The sequence below is a fragment of the Ambystoma mexicanum genome, chromosome 1q (assembly GCF_040938575.1).
Source record: "Ambystoma mexicanum isolate Mex_15411 chromosome 1q, UKY_AmexF1_1, whole genome shotgun sequence".
Lineage (NCBI taxonomy): Eukaryota > Metazoa > Chordata > Amphibia > Caudata > Ambystomatidae > Ambystoma > Ambystoma mexicanum.
This window is the reverse complement of record NC_090922.1, coordinates 1,531,913,858-1,531,938,400: the sequence shown is the minus strand read 5'-3', so window position 1 is coordinate 1,531,938,400 and position 24,543 is coordinate 1,531,913,858. Positions and strand designations below refer to the sequence as shown.

The 24,543-nt window shown below is 48.3% G+C and overlaps 1 protein-coding gene across 1 annotated transcript in view; it reads right to left on the bottom strand.

The window, feature by feature from the left end:
* Positions 1-24,543, bottom strand: part of PIF1 (PIF1 5'-to-3' DNA helicase) — a 71,180-nt gene that overhangs the window by 5,558 nt on the left and 41,079 nt on the right. Inside the window, exons 9-10 of the mRNA XM_069642461.1 lie at positions 18,258-18,364; positions 8,277-8,364 (exon numbers count right to left, since the gene is read on the bottom strand). Of these exons, the coding sequence (XP_069498562.1) occupies positions 8,277-8,364; positions 18,258-18,364 (195 nt within the window). The remainder of the gene's footprint in view (positions 1-8,276; positions 8,365-18,257; positions 18,365-24,543) is intronic.

Below are 24,543 nucleotides of genomic sequence, written 5' to 3'. Positions count from 1 at the left end.
ATTTAAGTCGGGAGAAAAAAGTAGCCAGCCAAGCAAGACAAGTTATGTTTCTTGCCAATTAAAGCGCTCTATATATCATTGGTATGACCTCAAAGTGCTGGTAGGTTGAACGCCCTCGGGAACTAGTTCTGGTCAGTAGAGAGTGTCACGGGGTGCGTAGGTGCACCGGATGTGTGCAGCAGATGTAATTGCCTGGTGGTAGCTGCATCCTAGAGTTAGGTGTGGTGCTGGAGCAGTTGGACGTGTGCAGACTGGTGGGTGGACACCTAGACTGGGTTCTGATGGAGTTATGCCTGAAGCACGCATATGTGAACAACTAGGCCGGAATGTGCTCTGCTAGCTGCGTTTTATTAGGGTAATGAGGGGTTCATGGGGTCATATTCATACGTGAACAGCTAGGCCGAATTAATCAGGGGTATAGCTGTGTTCTAGTTGAATGGTCCCCCCGAGACCAGGCATGTGTACAGGGTGGCAGGGTACAGAGCGACATGGAGCTATAGAAACAGGGGGCCGGGTTTACAGCAAGAAGGGGGGGGGTGGAAATACAGATATATAGCAACAGCATGGGAAACAAGAGGGTAGAGTACTCAATGACATCCACTTCGTCCATTCCAAGTGATGGACAAATAGAGTCACGATAGGAAAATACAGAGTAGACGAACAGAGGAGTGATAGATAAGGGGCAAGGGAGGCCAGAGAGTGTGACAGAACAGTAGAAATGTTTTTTTTTTTAAAAAAGCAGAAATAGTTTTGTAGCATGGAGGATAAGAAAGGAACAAACTCTGAATATTATAGAGATGAAGCGACAGGAATGAGACGTGGGAGAAATGTGGTGAGCAAAAGAAACCTGCAGTATTGACTTAAGGAAGGAAAGGTTAGGGTTAGATCAGAACAGACTGATTAAGTAATAAAAACAGTGAGATTCTCCCAAAGGGATGCAAGCAGTCTTATTCCAGCATTAAATAAAAACCTGTAAGGGAACAAGCACTGCCAAAGCCAATAGGTTCAGAAGGAGGCCTTTAGGCAGCCAGGACAGCCAAAGTCAAAGTTATGACACTCTATAGTTCTGAGTGTTCAAAATAGAAATCACAGCAACTCAAGATGAGTCCCCTTTAGAAAGCGCAGGCTGTAAGGCCAGTGCAGGTTAGTGGAGGTCAATTTAGTGTAGGGTTAAATCGCACTCCAAAAAAGTAGGAAGCACCCCAAATGGCAAAAGGATGATGTACCCAAAGCCCCCCAGTACCTTAGTTGTTCCAGCTGGATGCAATACTGCAGACCCTCATTCCAGGACCTTGGGCGTGGTGACGAAAGCTAGGACGCCTGGCAGGCTCCTGCAGCAGCACTCAAGAGAGGGACTTGGCTGCATTGGATTTCCGTCCATTCAGCGGCTTCGCGGTTTTGTCTTTTTTTCGTCAGCGCCAAAAAAGAAGGAAAAGCTCTGGTTGGGATGTCCTTTTTCCCTCAGTCCTGGACCCTGGACTCTGGTGAGAGGAGAGGGGGGTGTGGGCAGAGGGGGTTGGACTTCACAGTCTTGCATCTTTAGGGTCCTCTGGATGCCCATTAAAATCTGGCCGGATTCGGAAGACAATGCACACAGATGGTCGAGGTACCCCAGGTATTGGGCTTCTGCAGCCTTGGAAAGTCGCAGCAAGTCAGGGGTTATGCCATAATAGAGATAGTCTTTAGGCTAGTTGGTCCATGCAGCCTAAAGGAGGGAGTCTTCCTTTATGGGTCTTCCCCATCGATTCGAAAACGGGGTCAGCACAGCTGCAGGGCTTCACCTGACATTTTGCGGTCCAGGGGGGTTGCTGCTGGCGTCTTCACGGCTTCTTCGGATGTTGTCCTCCAGTGGTCGACTCTCCTAGTCCCAATAACCTCGGTTTTTCACAAGTTCCCATTCCTCCACAGCACTAGGCCATCAATCACCCAGCAGGGTGGCTGTCCTCCTGGACATCTAACCAATAGAAACTGGTTTCACTCAGGCACACCAAGATAAGGACAGGGAAGTTTCAGGACCCTACCTCAGTGCCTGCCATTCCAGACACACTGGAGCCTGGGTGGGCTTCAGGGTTGAAGCCCGCCAAAGACAAAACACATGACTCAAACAACAAATCTAGCTGAATTATTCAATTGTTTTTCAACCCCAGCTGTGTATGGTACTATACTAACGGTCCCATTAGGCGTATGCCTTTTAACCCCCCCCCCTGTAAAGGACTTTCAAATCTAGCTGTTTTCGCACCACACAGGACACCCGAAATCTAGGCATTTAGCCATACTGTGAGAATGTGCTGCAAAACATAACCCACCAACCAAAAAGCTCAACGTTTCTGCATACTTAACTCAAAAAAAAAAAAAAAAAAAAAAACCACCACCTCTTGCACCGCATGCACTTCACCACACCACAACACAACACATAAAACGCCCCAACAGCACACGAGGACTGACATCGCTCCGATACTTGCACCAAAGCTCAGCACACAGTGTATACCGAGATGAAGCTGCCAACAGAACACTTTCTGTCACTATCCTACTCCCTCTTCACCCTACTAACCCATCCCGCCTTCTCCTTTGCAGATCCGCCAGAGCGCCTGGGGACCAACTCCGTTGGCGACGGTGCGCGGTACAAATACCTTTAACGGACTAAATACCAAGAAGAAACTGAGAAGAAATGGCTAACAAAGATGATTTTGGGAAAACGGTAAGCCTTGAGTGCAGCACTGCAGCTGAGGTATCAGCCTGCAGATACATGTTATTGGGTAGTAAAAAAAAAAAAAGAAACTGCCACCAGCCATTCAAGTGATTTAGTGTAACAAAATGTTACATGAGAAGTGGGATAAATGAGTTACTATGTAAAACCCCCAGCACCCCACATACGGGTGGTGTGTGCTGGACCCATAAAATAAAAAGGTAAAACAGGGGTCATCTGCCTATTCTTGGGAACAGTAGTTCATCCAAGAAAAAGTAGTTAAACATTAAGAGAAGGCCAAGGGACTTCTTACTGGCACTGCACAGAAGGTGTTGTGTCACAAAGCAAAACGCAGATGCCTATGGAGTTTACCAGACTCCATAAAACAGTAAGAAACAGACAATTATAGTCAGGAAAACACATGAGGGATGAGAAAAAAAAAAAAACAAAAAAAAAAAATCACAAGTATCACTAAGTAGTTAAAACTAAAAAGTCTTGAGACCAGCAAAAGAGGTTAAAGGGAATTGGTACAGAAATGAAGATTCTCCTTAACAATCAGTACTACCGAGACCAAACAAAACCAATAAGGAGAAAAGGACAATTCTTAGATTCCTTAGCTGCTCGCAGACAAGGGTATCCAGTCTCTAAATCAGATATTTCTATACATTGCATGAACTCTGCCATTCTCATTAAAAGAAAACATCACCATGCACGCACATAGCGCACTCTACCCGAGGCACTGGCCTATTCTAAAAAAAACATTACAAAAAAATAAAGAAGTACTTTAGAACCAATTTACAAAGCAGCTACATGGAGTTCCATTCACACTCACACAACACTACTGTGGATAATCAGAGATCAGATTCCTGGTAGGCAGAATTGCATGCAGTACCCTCTGGGGCCACCACATACAATTAGGACTACGTGTGTAAACCTTTGGTATAAGCCTGCACTACACAGTTTGTGGTGGCATCTATCTGAGCAGCCAGGCTTCTCTCAAGAGGGAATGTGAGCAGTAAAAGGTCTTACAATCACAGTGGTTTAAGTAGACACTCAAGGTTTCTTGGTAAAACACTTATTAATTTATTACACAGTCATTTAGAAAACATTCACTAGAAGGTGGCAACTTAATATGATACACAAACACTTCACTACCAAACCGATATGTTTGAGTAAATCAGGCTCCCCTGAAATAGGAGCAAAATAGCATTTCAGTCATTTAAATTGGAGTATAAAGGCACAAATTAATAGAATAGATCGCAAATATCTTCTTAAGCAGTGCAAATAGTTTCAGTTCACTAGGGGGACTCGATTAGTTCAATAGGCCTAGGCCAGACAATGGGCTAGTGTCTTGGATAGGAAAGAGCAGTTCTTGTAGTAAACAGTAAAATATTTGCCAAAGTTCTCAGAAGTAGTTTGTATGAAAATAATCATATGTTGGGTCTCAAGCTGATTAGGCTTGCAAGTTGGGAAAGTTTTCACCGCGAGAGGCAAGTTCTCTCAATTGGGTTGGCACAGTACCTTAAAGAAAAGATGCAGCTGACGACGTTGGTTCCTGCCGGTCTCGCTTTTCCGGAGTCTCAGTCGTGGGGATAAAAGGGAGAATATAAGGGGACTCCGGCACTGCACAGGGACTGGTCAAACAAGCTGGCACAAAGGAAGATCTTCGTTCCGAGTAGCTGTCGTCAAGCACACAAGCTGGTGTCCTTTCCCCTGGTTAAGCCTAACCAGCTCAGAGTATGGTATCTAGGTGGCTTACGAGTTGATTGATCCCACCAACCAACTCAAAGGAAGAAGCCGTCCTTGAAGGGGCTTCTCCGTCGAGATGAACTTGGCAATTCGGACTTGCAGCAGGGCCTTCACCGTGCAAACCAACGGTCCAGGAGTTGCAGCAGCCGTCCTCTTCCAGCTAGTCTTTGGTTCTTTCGTTCCATTGGTTGACTCTGCTTTCCAGTCCAAGAGACTCGCCTTTTAAACAGTTTTCTCCCTTTCATTCCAGCCTAGCTGTCACTCACCCAGCAGGGTGGCTGTCCTTTCCGGACAGTCAGCCAATCACGCCAGAGTGCATTTGGGTCTCCTAAGCGACTAAGCACAGGAGTTTCGGGCACCTCCCTCACTTTCTGCCCACCCCAGACACTCAGACGCCAGAGGCGGTCTTCAATCCTGAAGCCTGCCAAAAGGCATAAAAACAAAGGGACCAAACCTGGTTTGGCACGCAGAGACAAACACTAGGACTTTTCCAAAACGAAATGGTGAAAAAAGACCACCGGGACCTGTTTAAACAAAGGGGCTTAAGGTGCCATCTTGAAAAACATGGCTTCTGTGATTTTTAGCTACCGATGTTCGCGGTCAGCAAAAATCATGGTAGTTCGTTGTAAAACCACTGCCACCAGCAAATTCGATAGGAAAGGGTAGCATTTGACTGCTACGTGAGTTTCTAGACACAGGGTATACTAGGTAACCCCTTCAGCACTCTACAGGAAGATCGAAGATAGTGAGTGTGTACTGGGTCTAGGAAGAGACGTGCTGGGTCTAGAAGAGACTAGTAAAGTCAATTTAACTTTACATTCTCTGGGAAACAGTATTTTATCCCAGAGAAGGTATTTAAACCTTAGGAAGTCTAAAAGACATCCCTGTGTCACTGCACTGAAGGTGCTGTGTAACACATGAAGATGATGCCATGGAGTTCTCTAAAACTCCCTAATCAAAGAACAATAGAGAAAAACACACATCAAAATACAAGAGTGGGAGAAAAAAGGCTCACTCTTTCCAGGTAAAAAAATAAATAAAAATCAAGTCCTCAAAATGCAGCAAAGTTGCTGGGGGTCTCTAAGGTGAAGGGAATTAGCACATTTATGAGAATTCAACCCAACAATTCCCAAGTGGGTCAAGTGGTCGTGAGGCATATTTGTTGCTGTAGCTTCTAACAACCCACTTCCTTCTCTAGGTACTGCTTGCTGGTCTACGCAAAGCACCTGATTTGAAGCAGATCCACAAGCCTCAGAAGACAAATACCTGTAATCCTCCAATGCTTGCATCACATGCACCCGCCCATCCCCCCCCTCTTGGAGTTGATGGTGCATGGACAACTTACACCTTTCTGCACCTTCCTGTACACAGGCTTCATGCTCCCTCGTGTCAGAAACCAAACAAGCCAAGTTCATCAACGCGTGAAGGACCATGGGGTGCAGTGCACGCCACACTAGGGATAGTCTTAAATACACCCAGTCAGTGTCCCTTTTTGACTTTCGAAAAATAAGCCATGCAATACTCTGCACCAACCACTAGATGTCAGCCTATATAACCCATGCTATGCAGATACAAGCATCAGACAGACGATTACAAGTATGGAATATTTGCCATATTGTAGGAGGTATGGGTGTAACGCATGGATTTTAAAATGCATAGTAAATCAGTGGCACAAGCTAAAATTACTGTCTAGCATAAAAACTTAATGGACTCAATCCATAGACTAAGTGTTCAGGTAAACACCTGCCAAAGTCACTGGAGTTTGTGGAGCTAGTTCAAGTTTCCCATACAATTAAAATAGACATTTCATAAGGAGAGAACTACAGGCAAAGCCAGCAAAGCCTGTTCTACCAATAAGCTTCAACCACTCAAGGCATCGGTCACCTGGCCCCAAGGAATGGAAATGCAACTGGAAACCTCGACTAATAAAAAGCCTGTGAATGCTCATGAACGGGGCTCACGCCCATGAACCAGAGGTTTCACACTACAACATCCACCTGTCATATCCAGCAGAGGCAACAGTGAGCGATCATTGGAGTCCTAGTCCAAAACATCCATCGAATTGCAGGTTTCAAATCCATGCACGAAAAATATTTCCACTTCTGTCCGTGCAGTACATCATCGTTCTTGCAACATGAACTGTTCCACACGATTGACCTTTGCAGGAACCACAACCTTTACCATTTGACCCTCGAGGACTAGCTTTTGTTTGGTTATACGGGCAGTAAGTGGTGTAGTGTCGAATATTTGTTCGGGTGGTCCCAGTTTCCTAGTGTTTTCTTGCATTGCAGTGGTGGTGGTCTCTGGTTTTCTCTTCTGCTTGGTGAGTTGAAGAACCATGTTTAATAGTTTCCAGAATTGTAGGTGATCTGTTCAGATTTCCCTTGCCAGCAAGTTCTAGTTTTCACCGCTATGCAGAGAACGCTGAGCCCCCCCCATGCCCCCCAACCCCAATTAATTTTCCATGGCAGTGGATTGCTCAGTGCTATTAGTTTGACTGGTAACAAATGCAGTGTTCCTAGCGCTGGGGTGATGAGCATCTTCAGTCCAAGGAGTAGTCTTGCCGCTGCATTATGTATTGGTTGTAGCTTCCTCATGTGGTATTCGAGGTAGATGCGGTTTGCGTAGTCTATTCTTGACAGGACAGCGAGCATTGTGTGTGAAGGTAAACATCTTGATCATGTGTCGATTGAATCATTTCTGCGTTGATTTGTGGTTCTAGTGTTGGTTCTTTAGCCATAAGGATGTAAAGATGTCTGACCGTTTCCAGACTCCGTGGACTGATGGTTCAACACGTCGTTGGGTGCAATCAGGATTGCAGTTTTGTCCGGAGTTTAAGGCTGTTGCTGCTCATCCATTGGTTTAGTGCAGTGAGGCAGTGAGTTTTCTTCGCGGGCATGATTTTATAGATTTCAGTGTCATCTGCGTAATTGTAGCAGGTGAGGCTATGTTTGATTAACCTAATCATCAGGGTGTGGGGGCGGCGAGGTCATTAAATGTTGAGGGACAGTGATGCGCCATGCAAGATCATACATGTTGTTTTCCGAGGTACCAACTTGAATAGCACTATCCAGCATGTTTTGGTCTGGAATGATTTTAGCCAGAGGAGAGTTGTATTGCCAATAGAAAAAAAATTAGTCTTGATGATGCAAGTAATTCATGGCAGACTCGCGTAAAGTCATAATTCTACTAATACAAAGGTTTACTTTACAAAGGGCACTGTTTTCAGAACCGATTAAGGTACTAGAGTATCTCCGCATGGTAAGTGCTCATTCAATACTGTGTGAATCAGGTGTGTAGGAGTAGGATGGTCATGAATGGACAGTATTAGACGTGAACTCCAAACAGTCTTTGCACTTGAATCAATGCTCTACTTGAGATGGAGGGAAGAAAAAATAAATAAATAAAAAGAAACTCATCCAACAAGGAATGGATAACTACATAATGGAAATCCCATGTGAAGAAGGAACAAAAAGTAAAGTAGTACTAAGAGAAGTGTGTAACCTGATTAAGGAAGTCACAAGAAACTATAAAAATCAAGACTTGAGCAGCAAACTTGCGAGAAGCAAGAGCCCAGATGTGCGCCATTATCCTGTCTTTAAGATAGTGGTAGGGTAAATTTGCATCAGTTGGACAGTGGCTGGATCTCATTCATTCACGTGCGAGCACCTTTGTTCGGTAGGGACCAGCGCATAGACGGAGAGCAAGGTAGGCATCGTTCTTTTCATTAGTTCATCTAATAATGTTATACACGAGTGTGTCCTGACCCACCACAATAAGAGGACCGATAGCATAAGGCACAAGCGTATATGTGGTTTCCTCAAAAGTGAGCAAGACCCACCTTTGGCTTCAGCTTGAAAGCCAACCACCACGCCTCGCGCTCCATTCACCAGGCCACGGCTCACATCCAGGTTCTTCGCCAGCATCACCTGAAACCGAAACCAAGAACAACTTCAGGAAATGTCAGAGAATAAGGGTGAGCAACAGGTATTGTGATGCAGCCCCCACATTAGTACGCAATTGCAATGGCGACAACAGAACAGCACGGTGTGAATTCTAGGCCCCGTCATGTTTTACTTCGACCCCTATTTATTTGGATCACTGGCCTATTCTTGGTGGAAAGAAGGCCTTCTCCTGAAGTCCTCGTGCCACTGCCAGCCTCTAACCCCCCCGCCCCCCCCTTGCCCTCCCCCAAAGGTAGACAGTCATGAGTCACCCATAACAAAGTGTCCAATCCCACCAATCACAGGCACTAGGGAGAATGTTAATTTCTTTGCTAATTCCCCCTTGAACCTTTGAGATGCCCAGCTCTTTTGCCGGCCTTAAGACTAACTCTCGAGTGAGTGGGACCTTTTATCACTCGCTCGCGTTTTTCCCCAGATTTGCATTTTATGTTTTCACTGGTTTTGGAGCCTGAGACTCCATAGGCATCTGCTTTTTGATTAGTGATACACAGCACTTTCAGTGCAGTGTCACTGAGAGGTCCTTTGGATTTCTCTTCAGGTTCAAATACCTTTTCTTGGATGAACTACAGTTCAATAATAGTAAAGTGAAATTTACTTTATTTACCTTTTCTCTTTGTAGGTCCAGCACCCCATCTTATGTGGCGTGCTGGTGGGTTACTTAGTAGCCCCTTATCCTACTTTCACATGTAACATTTTTATGTTATCTTCCCCATTTTAAATGGCTGGTAGCAGTGGTTTATTTTTTACCACCATTGTGCTTTTCTACCTCAGGCTGAACCCTCACCACTGTAATATAGCACACTTGGGGGTCCATTTTGTCAAAATGGCCCGTCTTTTTTTGCAGTTTTCTGTTTGTGAGGTCTCTCTTTGCTTTTACTCTGTGCGGCGAGACAGATGAGCCCTTTGTATGTTTTGGCTTTGGCGGGCTTAAGCCCTGAATTCTGCCCCTGGCTCCAGTGTGCCTGGAAGGGCAGGAAGTGAGGGATGATCCCCGAAACTCCCATCCTTTGTCTCTAGGTGTGGTGGCACAAAACCGGTCCCGTTTGGCCAGCTGGCTGTCCTGAAAGGACAGCCACCTGCTGTGTGATTGACAGCCTAGGCTGTGAATGAATGGGAAACTTGCTTAAAAGGCAGATTATTTTTGGACAGGAGGTACAGTCGACCACTGGAAGAAACATCCGATGCATAAATCATGACGAGAAGCCTGCTGCAACCTCCTGGATCTCAAAGGCCCAGTGACGCCCTGCTGCGGTGCTGACTTTTTCGTAACGACAGATAAGCTCCAGATGGAACGACTTCTCCCCTTGGGTTAGTGGGACCAACTAACCCGGAGACGAACTCCACTTTGCTGCAATCTCAGACTTGCTGTGCTTCTCCGTTGCTGCAGAAGCCCAATGCCAAGGGTTGCGTGTCCATAACCGAGTGCAACGTCTGCCGCGGAATGAATCCAGCCAAAAGCTCTAGGAGCCTCCCAAGGACACTACAGAAGCAGGAAATCCCTCACCAGAGTCCAGGACTGAGGGAGCAAGGAAAATCAAACTGGAGATATTCGTTCTGCATCAGTGCCGTTTGTGAAGCGCTGAAACCGTGAAGTGCCGCTGAATCGAAGAGAGCCCGTAGCTGCAGACGACCTTCTCAAGTACTGCCGCAGGAGCATTCCAGACGTCCTCCCTCTTGTCCCCATGACTGAGGCTCAGGAACCAGGGTCTGCTTGGCTGTAGCAAGACAGAATACAGCTAGACCATTTTCTTCTAAAATTGTGCCTTAAATTGTGATTTCTCACTCGAGAATTGCACTTAGCTTTAAGGGTTGATTTCAACTCCCCTTTGAACCGGCTCAACAGCTTGTGTGCCTACAGTGATTTTCTGAACTGACTTTGTGAAGACTTTTATCCAAGAAGTGCATCAGCACTATAGACTTGGCCAAGTGACTTTGGCTGTCCTCGCTCCCTAAAGGCACTCTTCTAAATCCATTGACTTTAGCATTGCTTGTCCCTCCATAAGCTGCAATTCCTTGAACACTTTTACTGCTGGGAAAGGCTTCCCTAGATTTCATTGGAGGATTCCAACCGTCATTTTTTAAAGAAAGTATGTTCTAACCCTTCTATTTTTTTTCTTAACCCTTCCTTTCTGAAAATCGGAGTCTACCAAGTATGTTGGTGTTATATATAAATGCAGATACTATCTTTGTAATTGAAGTCACTTCAGGGGGTAGGAGAAATGTATTAGCATATCCAAAGAGTATTCATCAACTTTGACTGTTGAAGTTATTCCAAAGTTTGCTTGACTGTTACAAACAATTGCCTTTTTAAAAAAATGCTTTACTAAAACTTGTGTAAATAAATATACATTTATAACTGAAACCTTAATTGACTGCTTTCATCTATACAGCTCACATTGACCCCTCTTGATAGGTCTGGCTGCTCAGTCACACTACCAACTTGTGTAATACAGGCCTCTACCAATAGGTTGGGTTACAGAGGACAAGGAACAAGTTACTTACCTGTAACTGTTGTTCTCCAGCATGGGTCTGGCATGGATTTACATGCTCATGAATATTCCCCGTCGTCAGGCTGGGAATCCTCGGTAAAGAAAAATCAGTATCAGTTTCATTTCTGAACTGACTTTCGTAGTAGTAACCAATCACTGAGCTCTGAGTCATACTGATCTCTGAGTCATACTGACCACAGCCAATAACTGCCCTCTGCCTAAGCCCCGCCTCTGGCAGCCATCTTCAGATTTGGTAGCACGTGAAGTGGCAGTATGACCAAGTGAAGAGCTGCAGAGGGGTAGGCGGGAGGGTTCGCATGTGAATCCATGCCGGAGAACAACAGTTACAGGTAAGTAACTTGTTCCTTTTCCAGCATGGGGTCTGGCATGGATTCACATGCTCATGAATAAAAGAATACATAGCAGTACACACATGCACAACCACGGGAGGTGGCAACAGGCTCAACATTAAGCAATACAACAACTCAACATTAAGCATCTCTTACCTCCTCACCAGGCTCACCTTAGGCGAACAGGTTGCGCAGCACTGCTGGGCCGACCCTGAACTCCTCCCTGGAATCCCGGTCGACGCAGTAGAATTTCGTGAAGGTGTGCGTCGACCTCCACGTAGCAGCCCTGCAGATGTCCAGCAGGGGCACACCAGATAGGAACGCCGTGGTAGCTGCGATCGCTCTGGTGGAATGGGCTCTCAGACGGCCGGGCAGCGGTCGGTTTGCCAACCGATGACAGTACATGATACAGCCGGAGAGCCATCTGGAAATGGAAGCCTTTGAGAGAGCCTTCCCCTGATTGACAGGTCCAAAGTTCACAAAAAGTTGTGACGTCTTCCGAAAACTCGTCGTGCGGTCCACGTAGAACTTCAGCGCTCTAGCCACATCCAGCGAGTGCAAAGTCCTTTCAGCCGGCGACAGGAAGAAAACAGGCAACACCAAGGGTTCGTTGAGGTGGAAGTCCAACGGCACCTTGGGCATGAAGGAGGGGTGCGTCCTGAGCACTACCCTCGTGTCATGAAAAGTCAAGTACAGGGGCTTGCAGGAAAGGGCCTGGGTCTCTCCCACTCGTCATGCGGAGGTGATGGCCACAAGAAACGCTATTTTCCACGACAAGAATTTCAATGAAGCTGAGTGCATAGGCTCGAACGGAGGTCCCATGAGCTTGGTCAGCACCACATTGAGCTCCCATGCCGGGGCCGGAGCCTTTACCGGCGGGAACAATCTGAAAAGTCCCTTCATGAATTCTTTCACCAGACGATGAGACCACAAAGACATCCGTCCCGTGGTTCTGGTGTATCGGGAGATCGCGCAAGATGAATCTTGATGGAAGCGTGCGCTAGTCCAGCCTTGGCCAGCGTCAGGTCAGTAGGTATGGCAGTTCTTGCGGAGCCGTAATCCGTAGAGGGTTAATCTTCTGTGCGTAGCACCGGACAGAACCTCTTCCATTTGTGCCCGTAGCATTTAAGAGTTGAGGACGCCCTGGCCTTTGCAAGAAGCTCTCTGCAGTCGGCCGGTAGGTTGTAACCTCCAAACTCTAGCGCTGCAGGAGCCAGGCCTGCAAGTTCAGCGACTTCGGGTCGTGATGGAGGATGGCGCCTCCTTCCCTGGAGAGAAGATCCGCGTCCACTGGCAGCTTGATCGACGGGGACAAGTCCAGAAGGTCCGGGAACCATATCTGCCTCGGCCACGCAGGTGCGACAAGGATCATCCTGCACCGTGAGCTCTTGAGCTGGTTGATGAGCCGGATCAGCAACCGCAAAGGAGGGAACGCGTATAGAAACAGGCCCTCCCAGGGGAACGAGACCATGCTCCTCGGCTGGGGAAACCTGCTGGCGAACCTCCGGCACTTGGAGTTCGTCGCCGTCGCGAACAGATCTATCTGGGGTGTGCCCCACCGTCGGAAGAGGCGGTCCACTAGATCCTGTCGTAGTTCCCACTCGTGGCACGAGGGCAGCTCTCTGCTGAGCGAGTCGGCGATGGTGTTTTTTATTCCTGCCAGATGAAACAGCACCAGAAACATCCCTTGAGCGACGGCCCAATGCCACAGATCCTGCGCCTCCTTGGACAGGGCTGGGGATCTGGTACCGCCCTGCTTCCTGATGTAGAACATGGTGGTGGTGTTGTCGGTGAAGATCCTCACCACCTTGCCCTTGAGGGACGGAAGAAAGAACCGGAGGGGCCAAAACACTGCACAGAGCTCCAGGACGCTGATATGGAGGGATTTCTCAGTCGGAAGCCAAAGGCCTCTTGCGTGCAGATTTTCGGTGTGCACTCCCCACCCTTCCAGGGAGGCATCCGTGGTCACTGCCTTCTGGTGGCCCGGGGTCTGGAAGTCCATGCCCGCCGTCAGATGCGCGCGGGTGCCCCACCACCGGATCGCTCGTCGGAAACTCTCGTCGAGTGTGATCCTGTCCTCGAAGGTGCCCGTCGTCTGGATCCAGCGAGCGTCCAGGAACTCCTGCAACGGGCACATCCGAAGCCTGCACAGGCGGATGAGATAAATGCAAGAAGACATCATTCCTAGGAGGGATTTGATAGACCTCACCTTGGCCGCGTCTGCAACCAGCATCCGGTGCACCTTGCCCAAGATGGCCCTCGTCCTTTCCTCAGACAGCGAGGCCAGAAGCGCCACTGTGTCGAGTTTCGCTCCCAGAAACAGTGCGTCTTGCGTGGGCACCAGGTGGGACTTGGCGTAGTTTATGGAGAATCCCAGGTCCGTGAGTAGTTGGACGGTCCTGGCCGTGTGCTCCGCGGCGAGCTCCCTTGTCTTTGCTCGGATGAGCCAGTCGTCCAGGTAGGGGTAGACGTGGATCCCCTCCAGGCGCAGCCGCGCCGCCACCGGTGCGAGGCACTTGGTGAACACCCTGGGTGCCGACCTCAATCCGAAGGGGAGGGCTCTGAACTGGTAGTGCTGCCCTTGGACCACGAATCTGAGAAACTTTTGGTGTCCCTTTAGGATGGGGATATGGAAGTAAGCATCCTCCAAATCCAACGACGACAGGAAATCGCCCTCCTCCAGCTGACCCAGGACGTGTTGGAGGGTGACCATCCGGAACTTCTGTGCCTTGATGAATTTGTTCAGTCGTCGTAGGTCCAGGATGGGACGCCAACCCCTGTCTTCTGCACGAGGAAGTATCTTGAGTAAACTCCGGAGCCCCAAAGCCTCTTTGGGACGAGCTCGATGGCGCCTTTCTTGAGCATCGCCTTTACCTCCAAGACAAGTTGAGGGACGTGATGTTCCTTCCTGGCCACAGGGGGGGGGGGGGGGGGGGGGGGGGGGGGGAACGCACAGGCACTTCTTTAGAAACTCGAGCGCGTGACCCTGGGCCAGGGCGTCCAGCACCCAACTGTCGGTGGAGATGGACTCCCAAACGCTGACGAAGTTCGCCAGCCGGCCTCCCACCGGGGTGCTTCGGTGGGGGCCCGACCCCACGGCCGGTTCAGTCCTGCTTCGACGAGGCTTTGCGACCTTGTCCTCCCTGGCAACGACGGCGGGGTCCGTCCGACTTGCCTCGTCCCCTGTAGGCTTCCTGTGACGACAAACGGGCCGCTTGACGGTAGGTGGAATATCCGCCACCGGAACCTTTGGAGGCCCCCTGCTTGCCTCCGGTGCTCCGAAAGGGCGGCCGTCGTTGCTGGAGAACACCAAGAGCCCGGGCCGTCTCCGTGTCCGCCTTGATGGCTTGCAGGGAATCGTCCACTGTTTTCCCAAACAGGTTGTTCCCGTCGAACGGCATGTCCAAAACTCTGGTCTGCACGTCCTGCCGGAAGTCCGTTGCCTTCAGCCATCCACGCCGTCTAAGGCACACGCATTTGCCCAATTGGCGAAAACCAGCATTAGCGATGTCCGTCGCTACCGTAATGGCATGGTCCGACACCACTTCTCCTTCCTGCAAGATCTCTAGGGCCTCTGCTCTCTTGTCGTCCGGTAGGAAGTCCAGCAGGGGGGGGGGGGGCGATCTTGTACCACAACTCCCTGTCGTAGCGTGCTACGTTAGCCAAGACGTTGGCAGCCTTAATTGCCGTCGATGAGATGACCCTGCGTCCCATCGTGCCCAATTTCTTTCCCTCGCCGTCTGGGGGGGGGTAATGGGGGGGGTTTGGAGGGAGTTGACGTGGAGGCCGATGCCCCCCAGCTTTCTTCCGGGCCGCCGTGGAGACGACCGAGTCCGGGTTCGGCTGTGCCCGAAGGCACAAGGGGGCCGTGTCCGGGACCCGGTACTTCTTCTCGTACCAATCCCTTCTCGCAGGCGTTGTGGATGGGTTCTTGAGGAGGGCAAGACCCTCATCCCAGATATCGTCCAGTAGAGGTACAGCGAGGACCGTCTTCCTCTTGGCCTCGCGCCGTTGATAAAGGAAGCCTTCCTTCTTCTCTTCCGGGCAGAGCTGGAAAAGCTCGGATGCCCTGGCGATCATGGCATGAAACGATCCAATCTCGTCGGGCGGGGAAGCCCGGGGAGGAGGTGACGACGGAAGATCCTCGCTGTAAACTTCGTCGTCTGTACCCGTCGCGGCCATGTTTGAGGGCTGAGAAGGGCACGATGGTTGAAAAGGAGGTGGAGGATGAATCCTTCAACTCTTAGGAGGAGGGCTCCCAGAAGGGCCTGGCTCCGGGTCCCCCGTCGGGAGCGGTTCCTCCGTTGGTGGTAACGGCAATCTCGCCCTCATCTCCGAGCATAAGGACTGTATAGCCAAGAAAATGGCCGCCGAGTTGTCTTGCGGCACTGGTTGAGGGGGTTCCGACGGGCAGACAGGAACCTCGTTGGTACCCTCGACGTTCGTCGTCTCCCTCGTCGGGGTCCCTCCCGACGGGCTGGCCTTCCTCCACGCCAATGCCGTGGCTTAAGACTTCGATCAGCTCCTCTTCAGAGGTTGAGGCCGAATCCACGATGGCCTCCTGCCCCCCCTTTTTCTTCTCCGTCGGAGGTTTCACAGGCAGGGCAGACCCTGAACAGCTTTCCGGGCGTTGAGCTTCCCTTCTCCTGGGCCATGTCCGAGATGGGCCTGAGAAACTTCTGGAGTCCTCCAAAAGCGTGGCTCGACGAAATCTTCACCCTTGAGGGGCGTAGAAGAATCCAACATGGGTCCCCGTTGATCGGATATAGAAACGGTGGAGCTTGAGGCTCTTTTGACCGAAAAAAAGAGAGAATTTTCCTATGAAAAAGCGCGAAAACGCACTAAAGCTCGAGAGCAATAGCACGAGGATCCCAACACTTGAATGTGCGGTAAAAATCTGAAGATGGCTGCCAGAGGCGGGGCTTAGGGAGAGGGCAGTCATTGGCAGTGGTCAGTATGACTCAGAGATCAGTGATTGGTTACTACTAGGAAAGTCAGATCAGAAACGAAACTGATACTGATTTTTCTTTACCGAGGATTCCCAGCCTGACGACGGGGAATATTCATGAGCATGTGAATCCATGGCAGACCCCATGCTGGAGAAGGGTTGTGTAGTCTCGCACAGTGACTGCGCAAACAGGCACCCCATATTTGCTCTAGGCTGATTACATCATCCTGCATTGGCCTTTAGATGATGGTGGCAGTCACGTTTCATTTAAGCTTCACCAAGCGTGCAAGCCATTTTACCATATTTGTACCCCAATAGCTACCATTCTGTTAACTATTGGGTCTCCAATGTATTAATTCCTTCCCTCAGCCATTTCGTATTTTAGGACATTCCTTGTTCAGGGCAACCACAAGGTAGGCCTAAAATGGCAGTTCAGAATGGGGGCTCTGTGAGTCCATAGGTCAGCCTACATAATGGTTCTAACCAGTTTTGAGGCCTGGGATCTCTTACTCGCATCCTGGTGGGGTGGTCTAGACTGTGTGGCAGTTCCAATGGCAAGCCAGAATGGTTGGACGGCTCCTTCCTCCCTAGCCTACTCTTGCAATTGGTGAGCTGGCATTTGCCAGCCACTTTTTTCAGTGGCATTGCCCAGTCCCTGCTTGCTTCCGTGGAAGTGGGTGGTCTGCTGACCCGTTGGAGGGGTTTCCCAGTTGTCCCATTGATTCTGCCGTTTTAAGCCCTCATCTGGCCATATTGGATGGATGTACGTTTGGGCATATCCCGCTTGGTGGGCACAACACTAGACTTCAACCAACAAAACCCTGACTCGACTAGGTATCGGATCTTCGCAGAGTCCCTCACTAGTATTTTTCACTTGTAGGGGTTGGGGCAAGTTTGACTCAGGGTCCAAGTACCTGGGCACTAGTTTACATAAGTCACGGCAATAAAACAAAGATGGCTGAACCCTTCTAGGTTGCTTCACCTTGCTGGAGTAGTTTGAAAAAAATGTTGCCACATGTACTTCCTCTGGGTCCTGGGGTGAGGGTGGTCAATTATTAGGATGCTCACCCTCACTGCTCCATCAGGTGCGGGGGTGGGGAGATGGAAATTCTCCGAGTCTCTAAAAAGTTACCCATTGAAAAACATTTGGGGTCTGTGAGACTTCTGGTTCTTCAACTGAGTCTCATTTGGTCTCCTCTGGAGGGGTTTGCCACAAAGTCTGCATCGGCTGAATAAAAGAGAGGTCCTTTAATTCCCGCCCCTCCCCCATTTAGGTATTTTGCATACTGACTTGTCTCATGTACTTCAAGGGACACTTCTACTTACCCTAGTCCATCTAAAGTGACTTGAAAGTGCTTACATGTCCGGGGATATTTTTCCTGTACCCCACAAGGGGGTTCAGGGATTGTGAGGCCAAGAACTGGACTCGACTCATGGCAGTAGATTTCATATTATAATAATAATTTAGCATTTATATAGCGCTACAAACCCTCAGGTATCTGAGCGCTGCTTATTATTACCCACGGTGTGTGGTGCTCCTTTATCGACCTCGGAAGGATGAAAGGCTGAGTTTGGCCCTGCCGGGATTCGAACCTGCGTCAGCAGGCTCTGCACCGATAGCACAGCGAGTAGAGCGCTCGCTTTGACATCGGACCGGCATGAATTGAAGTCATTATTTTTTAAGGCAATCTCTACTTTTTGCTTTGAAGACATGTTTACACTGTAGATAATTTTCATGACCAACTATTCATATAGTGCATTTCACTGATAATGGTGGAGGCCTGGGGCTGAGCGCAAGAACAACTTCAATCCTCCAGCTCGGTTATTAAAGGTTAGTGGTTGGACAGCCCAGAAGGTTGAACAAAATCTGCCATAAGAGCAACTCATCTCAACTAAATGCTCACGGCCAAGAAGACATGAAAAATGCCAAAGGACAATGTTTGGATCCTAGATTTAAAACGGTTTAGACTGAAGCTCAACTCCAGCGGCACCATTTGTCCATTTTACCACCACACAAGGAAGATGTGTACTCACAGCAACCCTAATAAGTACCATGCGCTTCTCATTTACCTGAGCACCTTCCTTGAGCTGGATTAGCCGTCCAACTGGGCACTGGGCGTTGATGGTTTTCACCAGCATTGGGTCACTGTCCAAGGCCTCAAATGTGTGCATTTCTCCTGGTGTGAAAAATGGAAGGTTAAGGTTATTGCAAGGTCAGCATGTGGCACAGACGCCATTGCACAATCCAGATCATTCCTATAATCAGACAAACCATGGGCCAAAAGGGTTCCAGAAAACTCACGGTAGAGCTCAAAGTATCGAGAAACTATCAATAAACTTTACATCCTGCTCACCTTAATCATGTTCCCAAATTGCATCATACAAGACAATATTCCATGCCTTGGTACCCACTATGTAGCCTGCAAAAATGGCCTGGCCAAACTTGCCTGCCCCAGACATCATCCTATCACCTGCCCCACACCATTTCTGCCTTCTGGACCACCGTTTCCCCCTAATTCCAATTTCTCTCCCACCACCAGGCTTAACAGCCACTCACCTGACACCATAACGAGCACCAATCCCAGATTACCCGAGTACACTTACCTCCACTCCAATTCTGCCAACAGCCGCTCCCTCCCTGTCACTGGGGCGACTAGATGTCACCGTCTACGATCTTGCACACCGTCTCATTTATGACTCCACACCCAGTCGTAATCATGGCATCTTCACTCAAACACCTTTTGCATCTAAACAGCAAGTAGGCACACGTGCCACTAACCCTAACATTACAGAGCGTAACATCAGACTCACCATGAACATCAGCTCACCAGCTAAATCCATACGCACGTGCAAAACGTCCCACGCCATCAGGACTATGACCCCAGTTGACAACTATCCTAACCTTATCCAGAAAAGTACCAAAACAACTCCCATAAAAGGGGACTACTAAACCCAAGCGCCGGAAATTGCAGATGTTATCATATCCAATAACACTTCCTCGCGGTTACAGAAACATGGCTGCATGATGCAGCCGGCCCGTTTCTATCCTTAGCCATCCCTGACAACTATTCCATCTTCAGAGCCGACAGACCCAACGCTCGAGGAGGAGGAATAGCCATCATCTTCAAATCTACCGTAGACATGAGATTCGCCACCTCATCTCCTCCGGCATCTTGTGAACGCCTCACATTTAAGTTCCAAATCTCTCCTAAAAATACCATCACCAACCACATAATATACAGGCCACCAGGCCCTTCCGGATTTTTTGAAGAAGATATTACAACATTAGTAGCTGAAAATACTAAACCCATGGCACAAAACATCATCCTTGTTGACTTCAATCTCGGTTAGAACGATACTAAAGACCTACCAGCCAACCCTCTATCAGAGCAAGGTTTCTTACAAATAAGTACCCAACCCACTCACACGAAAGATAGGACTCTCGACTGGGTAGCAGACCTCAACTGCAGTATTACCCTAAAGGACTCCTCACCAATCGTGTGGACTGATCATCTCTTATCCTTAGAAATTAATGCTTATAACTCAGAGCCTAAGAAACTCCCCATCGCACCTCCATGTCTGACAAGGAATAAACGTAACATTACTGCTGAGGCCATAATACCTCTGGTAACCCCCACACTCAATTCCATACCCACCACCACCACCAATGACCCGAATCTGCTGGTTTCCACCTACAATGAGGCCATGTGCAAAGCCATAGATACCATTGCCCCAATAAAATTGCGCAAAGGTAAACCGAGAGCGCATCTGAACTCCTGGTTCACCCCTGAACTTAAACGCATACGCACAGACAAAAGAAGACTTGAGGCACTCTGGAAAACCAGCCCTTCCTCAGAAGATAAAGTCAACCTAATCAACTTTACTGCCAAGTACAAAAAAGAAAGAATCCAGACTAAGAAAAAATCCTTCGATCTTAGAATAAACCAGACAGGTTCCAGCACGAAAGAACTCTAACATCTTAAAGGAACTGGAAAACCCCAATCCACCTATTGACACCTGCACCAAGGACAAACCCTGGTGCGCCAGAATTCAAAATGCTCCCTCTAACAAAATCATAGGGCTCCAGTCCAAAATAGCCAATAACGACTCCAACTTGCCACCAGCAATCTTTCCAGTCCAACCATGCTACCATCCGTATACCCTCACTCAGGTTTCTCATTCAACCAGGTATCCATACCTGAGGTACAAAAAAAAAAAATCATAGCTTCACTGAAACCATCAAATTGCAAAGGTGATCGCTGCCCTGCACAAATCAAAAATATGAAGCTAGAGATCTATCCGTTTATCACCAAACTCATAAATTCTTCATTCGCCAGCAACACTGTCCCAAACAACCTGAAACAATCCTGGGTTCTCCCGTTACTTAAAATAAATAAATAAATAATAATAAAAAAAAAACACTATATCCATCTATACCCACGAATTATAGACCGATCACCACAGTCAGTTCCTTACTGAACATTTTAGACAGAGTTGCATATTTGCAAATCCAGGATTATCGAGACAAACCAAATTCTAGGGACTCGCCAATCCGGCTTTAGACCTCCGCATGGAACGGAAACGGCCCTTGTTGACCTTAAGAGCCAAATTGACGACCTTAAAGACAAAAGGTAAAGTTGCCATCCTACAACTGTTATACTTCTCAGCAGCCTTTGATCTGGTGGACCACAAAATCTTGTGACCACTTCTCATCGGCAGCACACTTCTCAAATCTGCTGTCACGTGGATTGATTCCTTCCTCGCAAACAGAACTATGTGTGTTCTCTCCCACAGCGGCAGATGACCCAATTCCCATCACATGCTCATGTGTATCGGCCACTTTGTCGAAAAGGGGCTTTGTAAAAATATTGTACAAACTGGACCGTCTAGGTGTCACCTACACCAACTACGCAGATGACACCCAGATACTCCTAACACTATCAGGGATCTACGACTCTGAAGTCTACACCATCATTCAGGCATGGATGGCCACGCATGGCCTTTGCCTGAATGATGATAAGACTGAGCTTCTCCTAGTTGGCTCACCTAACAACCTGCTCAAACTCAGTCCCAACTATAGCAGCATCCCTATTGATGGGAACATCCAAATTGCCAAAAACTTAAAAACCCTTGGCTTCTACCTCGATTCCAACACCAATCTCACCAAACAAGTAAACATGACTGCCTCCGCTACTGCCTACACGGGGAAGCCGATTAGAGCTTGCAGACCATTTCTCTCTTCGAACAGTTGCCTTATACTGGCTAGAGCTCTTATGCAGTCCAACCTGGACTATTGCAACGGCCTCTATTTAGGTGCCAACAAATCAATAAACTACAGGTTCTTCAAAATAATGCACTTAGAGCCGCACTAAACATCCCTAGAAGAGAGCATATCTCCACCACAAGAATGTTATGCAAATGGCTCTATACAAAACAAAATTGGCTTAAAAACCCTTTGCCTCACATACAAAGCTCTGAACCATCTAGCCCCACCATATCTCATGGACAAATTCACGCAGAAACCAGCTACCAGAATCACCAGATCCACCAACACTTCCTGCTTGACAGTGCCCAGGTACTGCCTTAAAAGAGCTGGCGGCTCTAGCTTCACAGTTCTAGCCCCACAATTGTGGAACACGCTCACACAGGACATCAAAACCTGCCCAACACTTCAAATATTCAGAAGACACATCATTACCTGGTTATTGAACAAAAACTAATCTGACTTCACCTTGCAGTCACGTCCTCAACTATACTTATTTTCCATATATCTGTTCTTCTCTTACCCTACCTCCCTCGCCAATTTAATTTGTCCTACAGCAATGTGAATGCATTATTGGTATTACTGTGTAACTGTATCTTGTAACCATCACTGTAACCTATGCGCCCAGATACCCCTGGGTCAGGTGCGCTCTATGAATAAAATAGACAAACATTTTGGGAGCAAAGTACCAGAAATTACCTGGGCAATATTGACCAGGGGCGGATCAGTCAGTAGTCTGCGCATACTTTATCATGGTGGGGGTTTGAAAGGTCGCTCTTACAGCAGTTATAGTTTTTCAAGAATAAGGGGGGGGTTTGGGGGGGGCTATGGGCCTATGGTCCTACTCAGGGCTTAGTTTTCTTTGGAAGAATTCAGGACAGAAAACAAACACTACAAAGAAGCCGCCCATACTTACGGCCAGGTACAAGATCCAGTAATGACACAAAAACATTCTTAATCTAGAGAAATACATCTTTACAAGACCCTGCATCCAACAAAAAAGCTAATCAAGGACACCCTCCAAGGTCCCAAACTAGGTACCTTGTTAAGGAGCTTTTGATGGCTTATCTTAGACAATTTTCTTTCCATCTGGTCCTTAACTTCATATGTTCAATTTTTCTATAGTTCAACTTTACCGCCCTTCATGCAACATATCTTTACTTTTTACGCTTCTTTTTTGACAATCTTAGCCTCATCCTGCGCCCCTCCCCTTAAAGTCACTGCCAGACGAGTTACAGAGTAGGAGCCGCCCACCTGCAAGCCACTTTTTTCTGCTGCATTAGGATATGAGCAGGCGCAGGATACTGTAACCACAGGCTCCCGGTTAACGTCTACTTAGGAGGGTACCCAGAAGGAGGCTGGTGCCTTTTGCACTACAACCCCTGAAAACCGGTTTATTTTGAATAGTTGATTTGATCCTGCTTTGATGGTTATTTTTTGTATCTTGTGGCGTTCTTTTGTGTTGTGTTTTATGTGCACCCTGATGCATGCGGGCTGTGGCACGAAACACACATTGGTTGCAGACAAACTCCTGCAAAAAGCTTCTGCAACCTTGCACGGCATGGCAGATCCCCCAGATTAACATCTGGCTCAAGGGAGGCCGAGAGTTTGTGCAGCCAGCCCAAGACACCCAGCGGCCTTTGCGTTGAATTCCAACTTGCCAGAGTAAATATCTGGTACAGCCAGTTGAGGGGCTGTGTCCAGTCCACAGGCAGACCCATCGCCTCAACAGTTGGACCGGACTCATATGGACCCAAGAGGTTTCAGTTTATAGCACCCAAAATGCACACCAAACGGGGCACTCTTTGCATGCAGCCAACTTTGCTTAACTGGGGCCCAAAACCTACGACTAGTGGCCTTCATGGGTGAAGAACAAACACGTTACTTACCTGTAACTGTTGTTCTCCAGCATGTGTGGCATGGATCATGAATATTCCCAGTTGTCAGGCTGGGAACTCAGTAAATAAATAATCAGTTTCATTTCTGAACTGTCTTTCTCCTAACAACCAATCACTGGACACTGGGTCATACTGCCCCCAGCCAATGACTGCTGTCTACCTAAACCCCTCCTCTAGCAGCCATCTTCAGATTTGGTAGCATGTAAAATGGCAGTATGACCAAGAAGAGCCGTAGAGGGGTAGGCGGGAGGGTTTGAATGTGAATCCATGCTGGAGAACAGTTCATTCATCATTTCGCATTTGTACACCGTTAGGAACCATCAGGTATCTGAGCGCTGCTTATTATTACCCACGGTGTGTGGTGCTCATTTACCAACCTCGGAAGGATGAAAGGCTGAGTTTGGCCCTGCCGGGATTCGAACCTGCGTTAGCAGGCTCTGCACAGATGTCAAAGTGAGTGCTCTACTCGCTGTGCCACTTGACCGGCTTGGGGTCAAGTGGTTACAGGTAACTAACTTTTTCCTTCTCCAGCATGGGTTCACATGCTCATGTATAAAGACTACATAGCAGCACACACATGCACAACCACGGGAGGTGGCAAGTCTCAACAGAAGCATCTCTTACCTCCTCACCAGGCTCACCTTCAAGCAAACAGGTTGGCAGAATTGCTTGGCCGACTCTGGACTCCTCCCTGGAAATCCTGTCGACACAGTAGAATTTCGTGAAGATGTGCATTGGCCTCCATGTAGCAGCCCTGCAGATGTCCAGCAGGGGCACACCAGACAGGAACGCCGTTATCAGCGATCGCTCTGGTAGAGTGGGCTCTCGGACAGCCAAGCAGCGGTCGGTTAGCTAACCAGTGACAATGGGTGAAGCAGCCGGAGAGCCACCTGGAAATGGAAGCCTTGGAGAGGGCCTTCCCATGGTTCACAGGGCCAAAGTTCACAAAAAGCTACGACGTCTTCCGGAAACTCTTTGCGCGGTCCACATAGAACTTCAGCGCTCTATCCACATCCAGTGAGTGCAAAGTCCTCTCAGCCGGCGACAAAGAAGAATACAGGTAAAACCAAGGGCTCGATTAGATGAAAGTCAGACGGCACCTTTGGCATGAAGGAAGGGTGCGTCCGTGGCACAACCTTCATCTTGTGGAATGTCAAATAAGGTGGTTTACAGGAGAGGGCCAGATTCTCTCCCA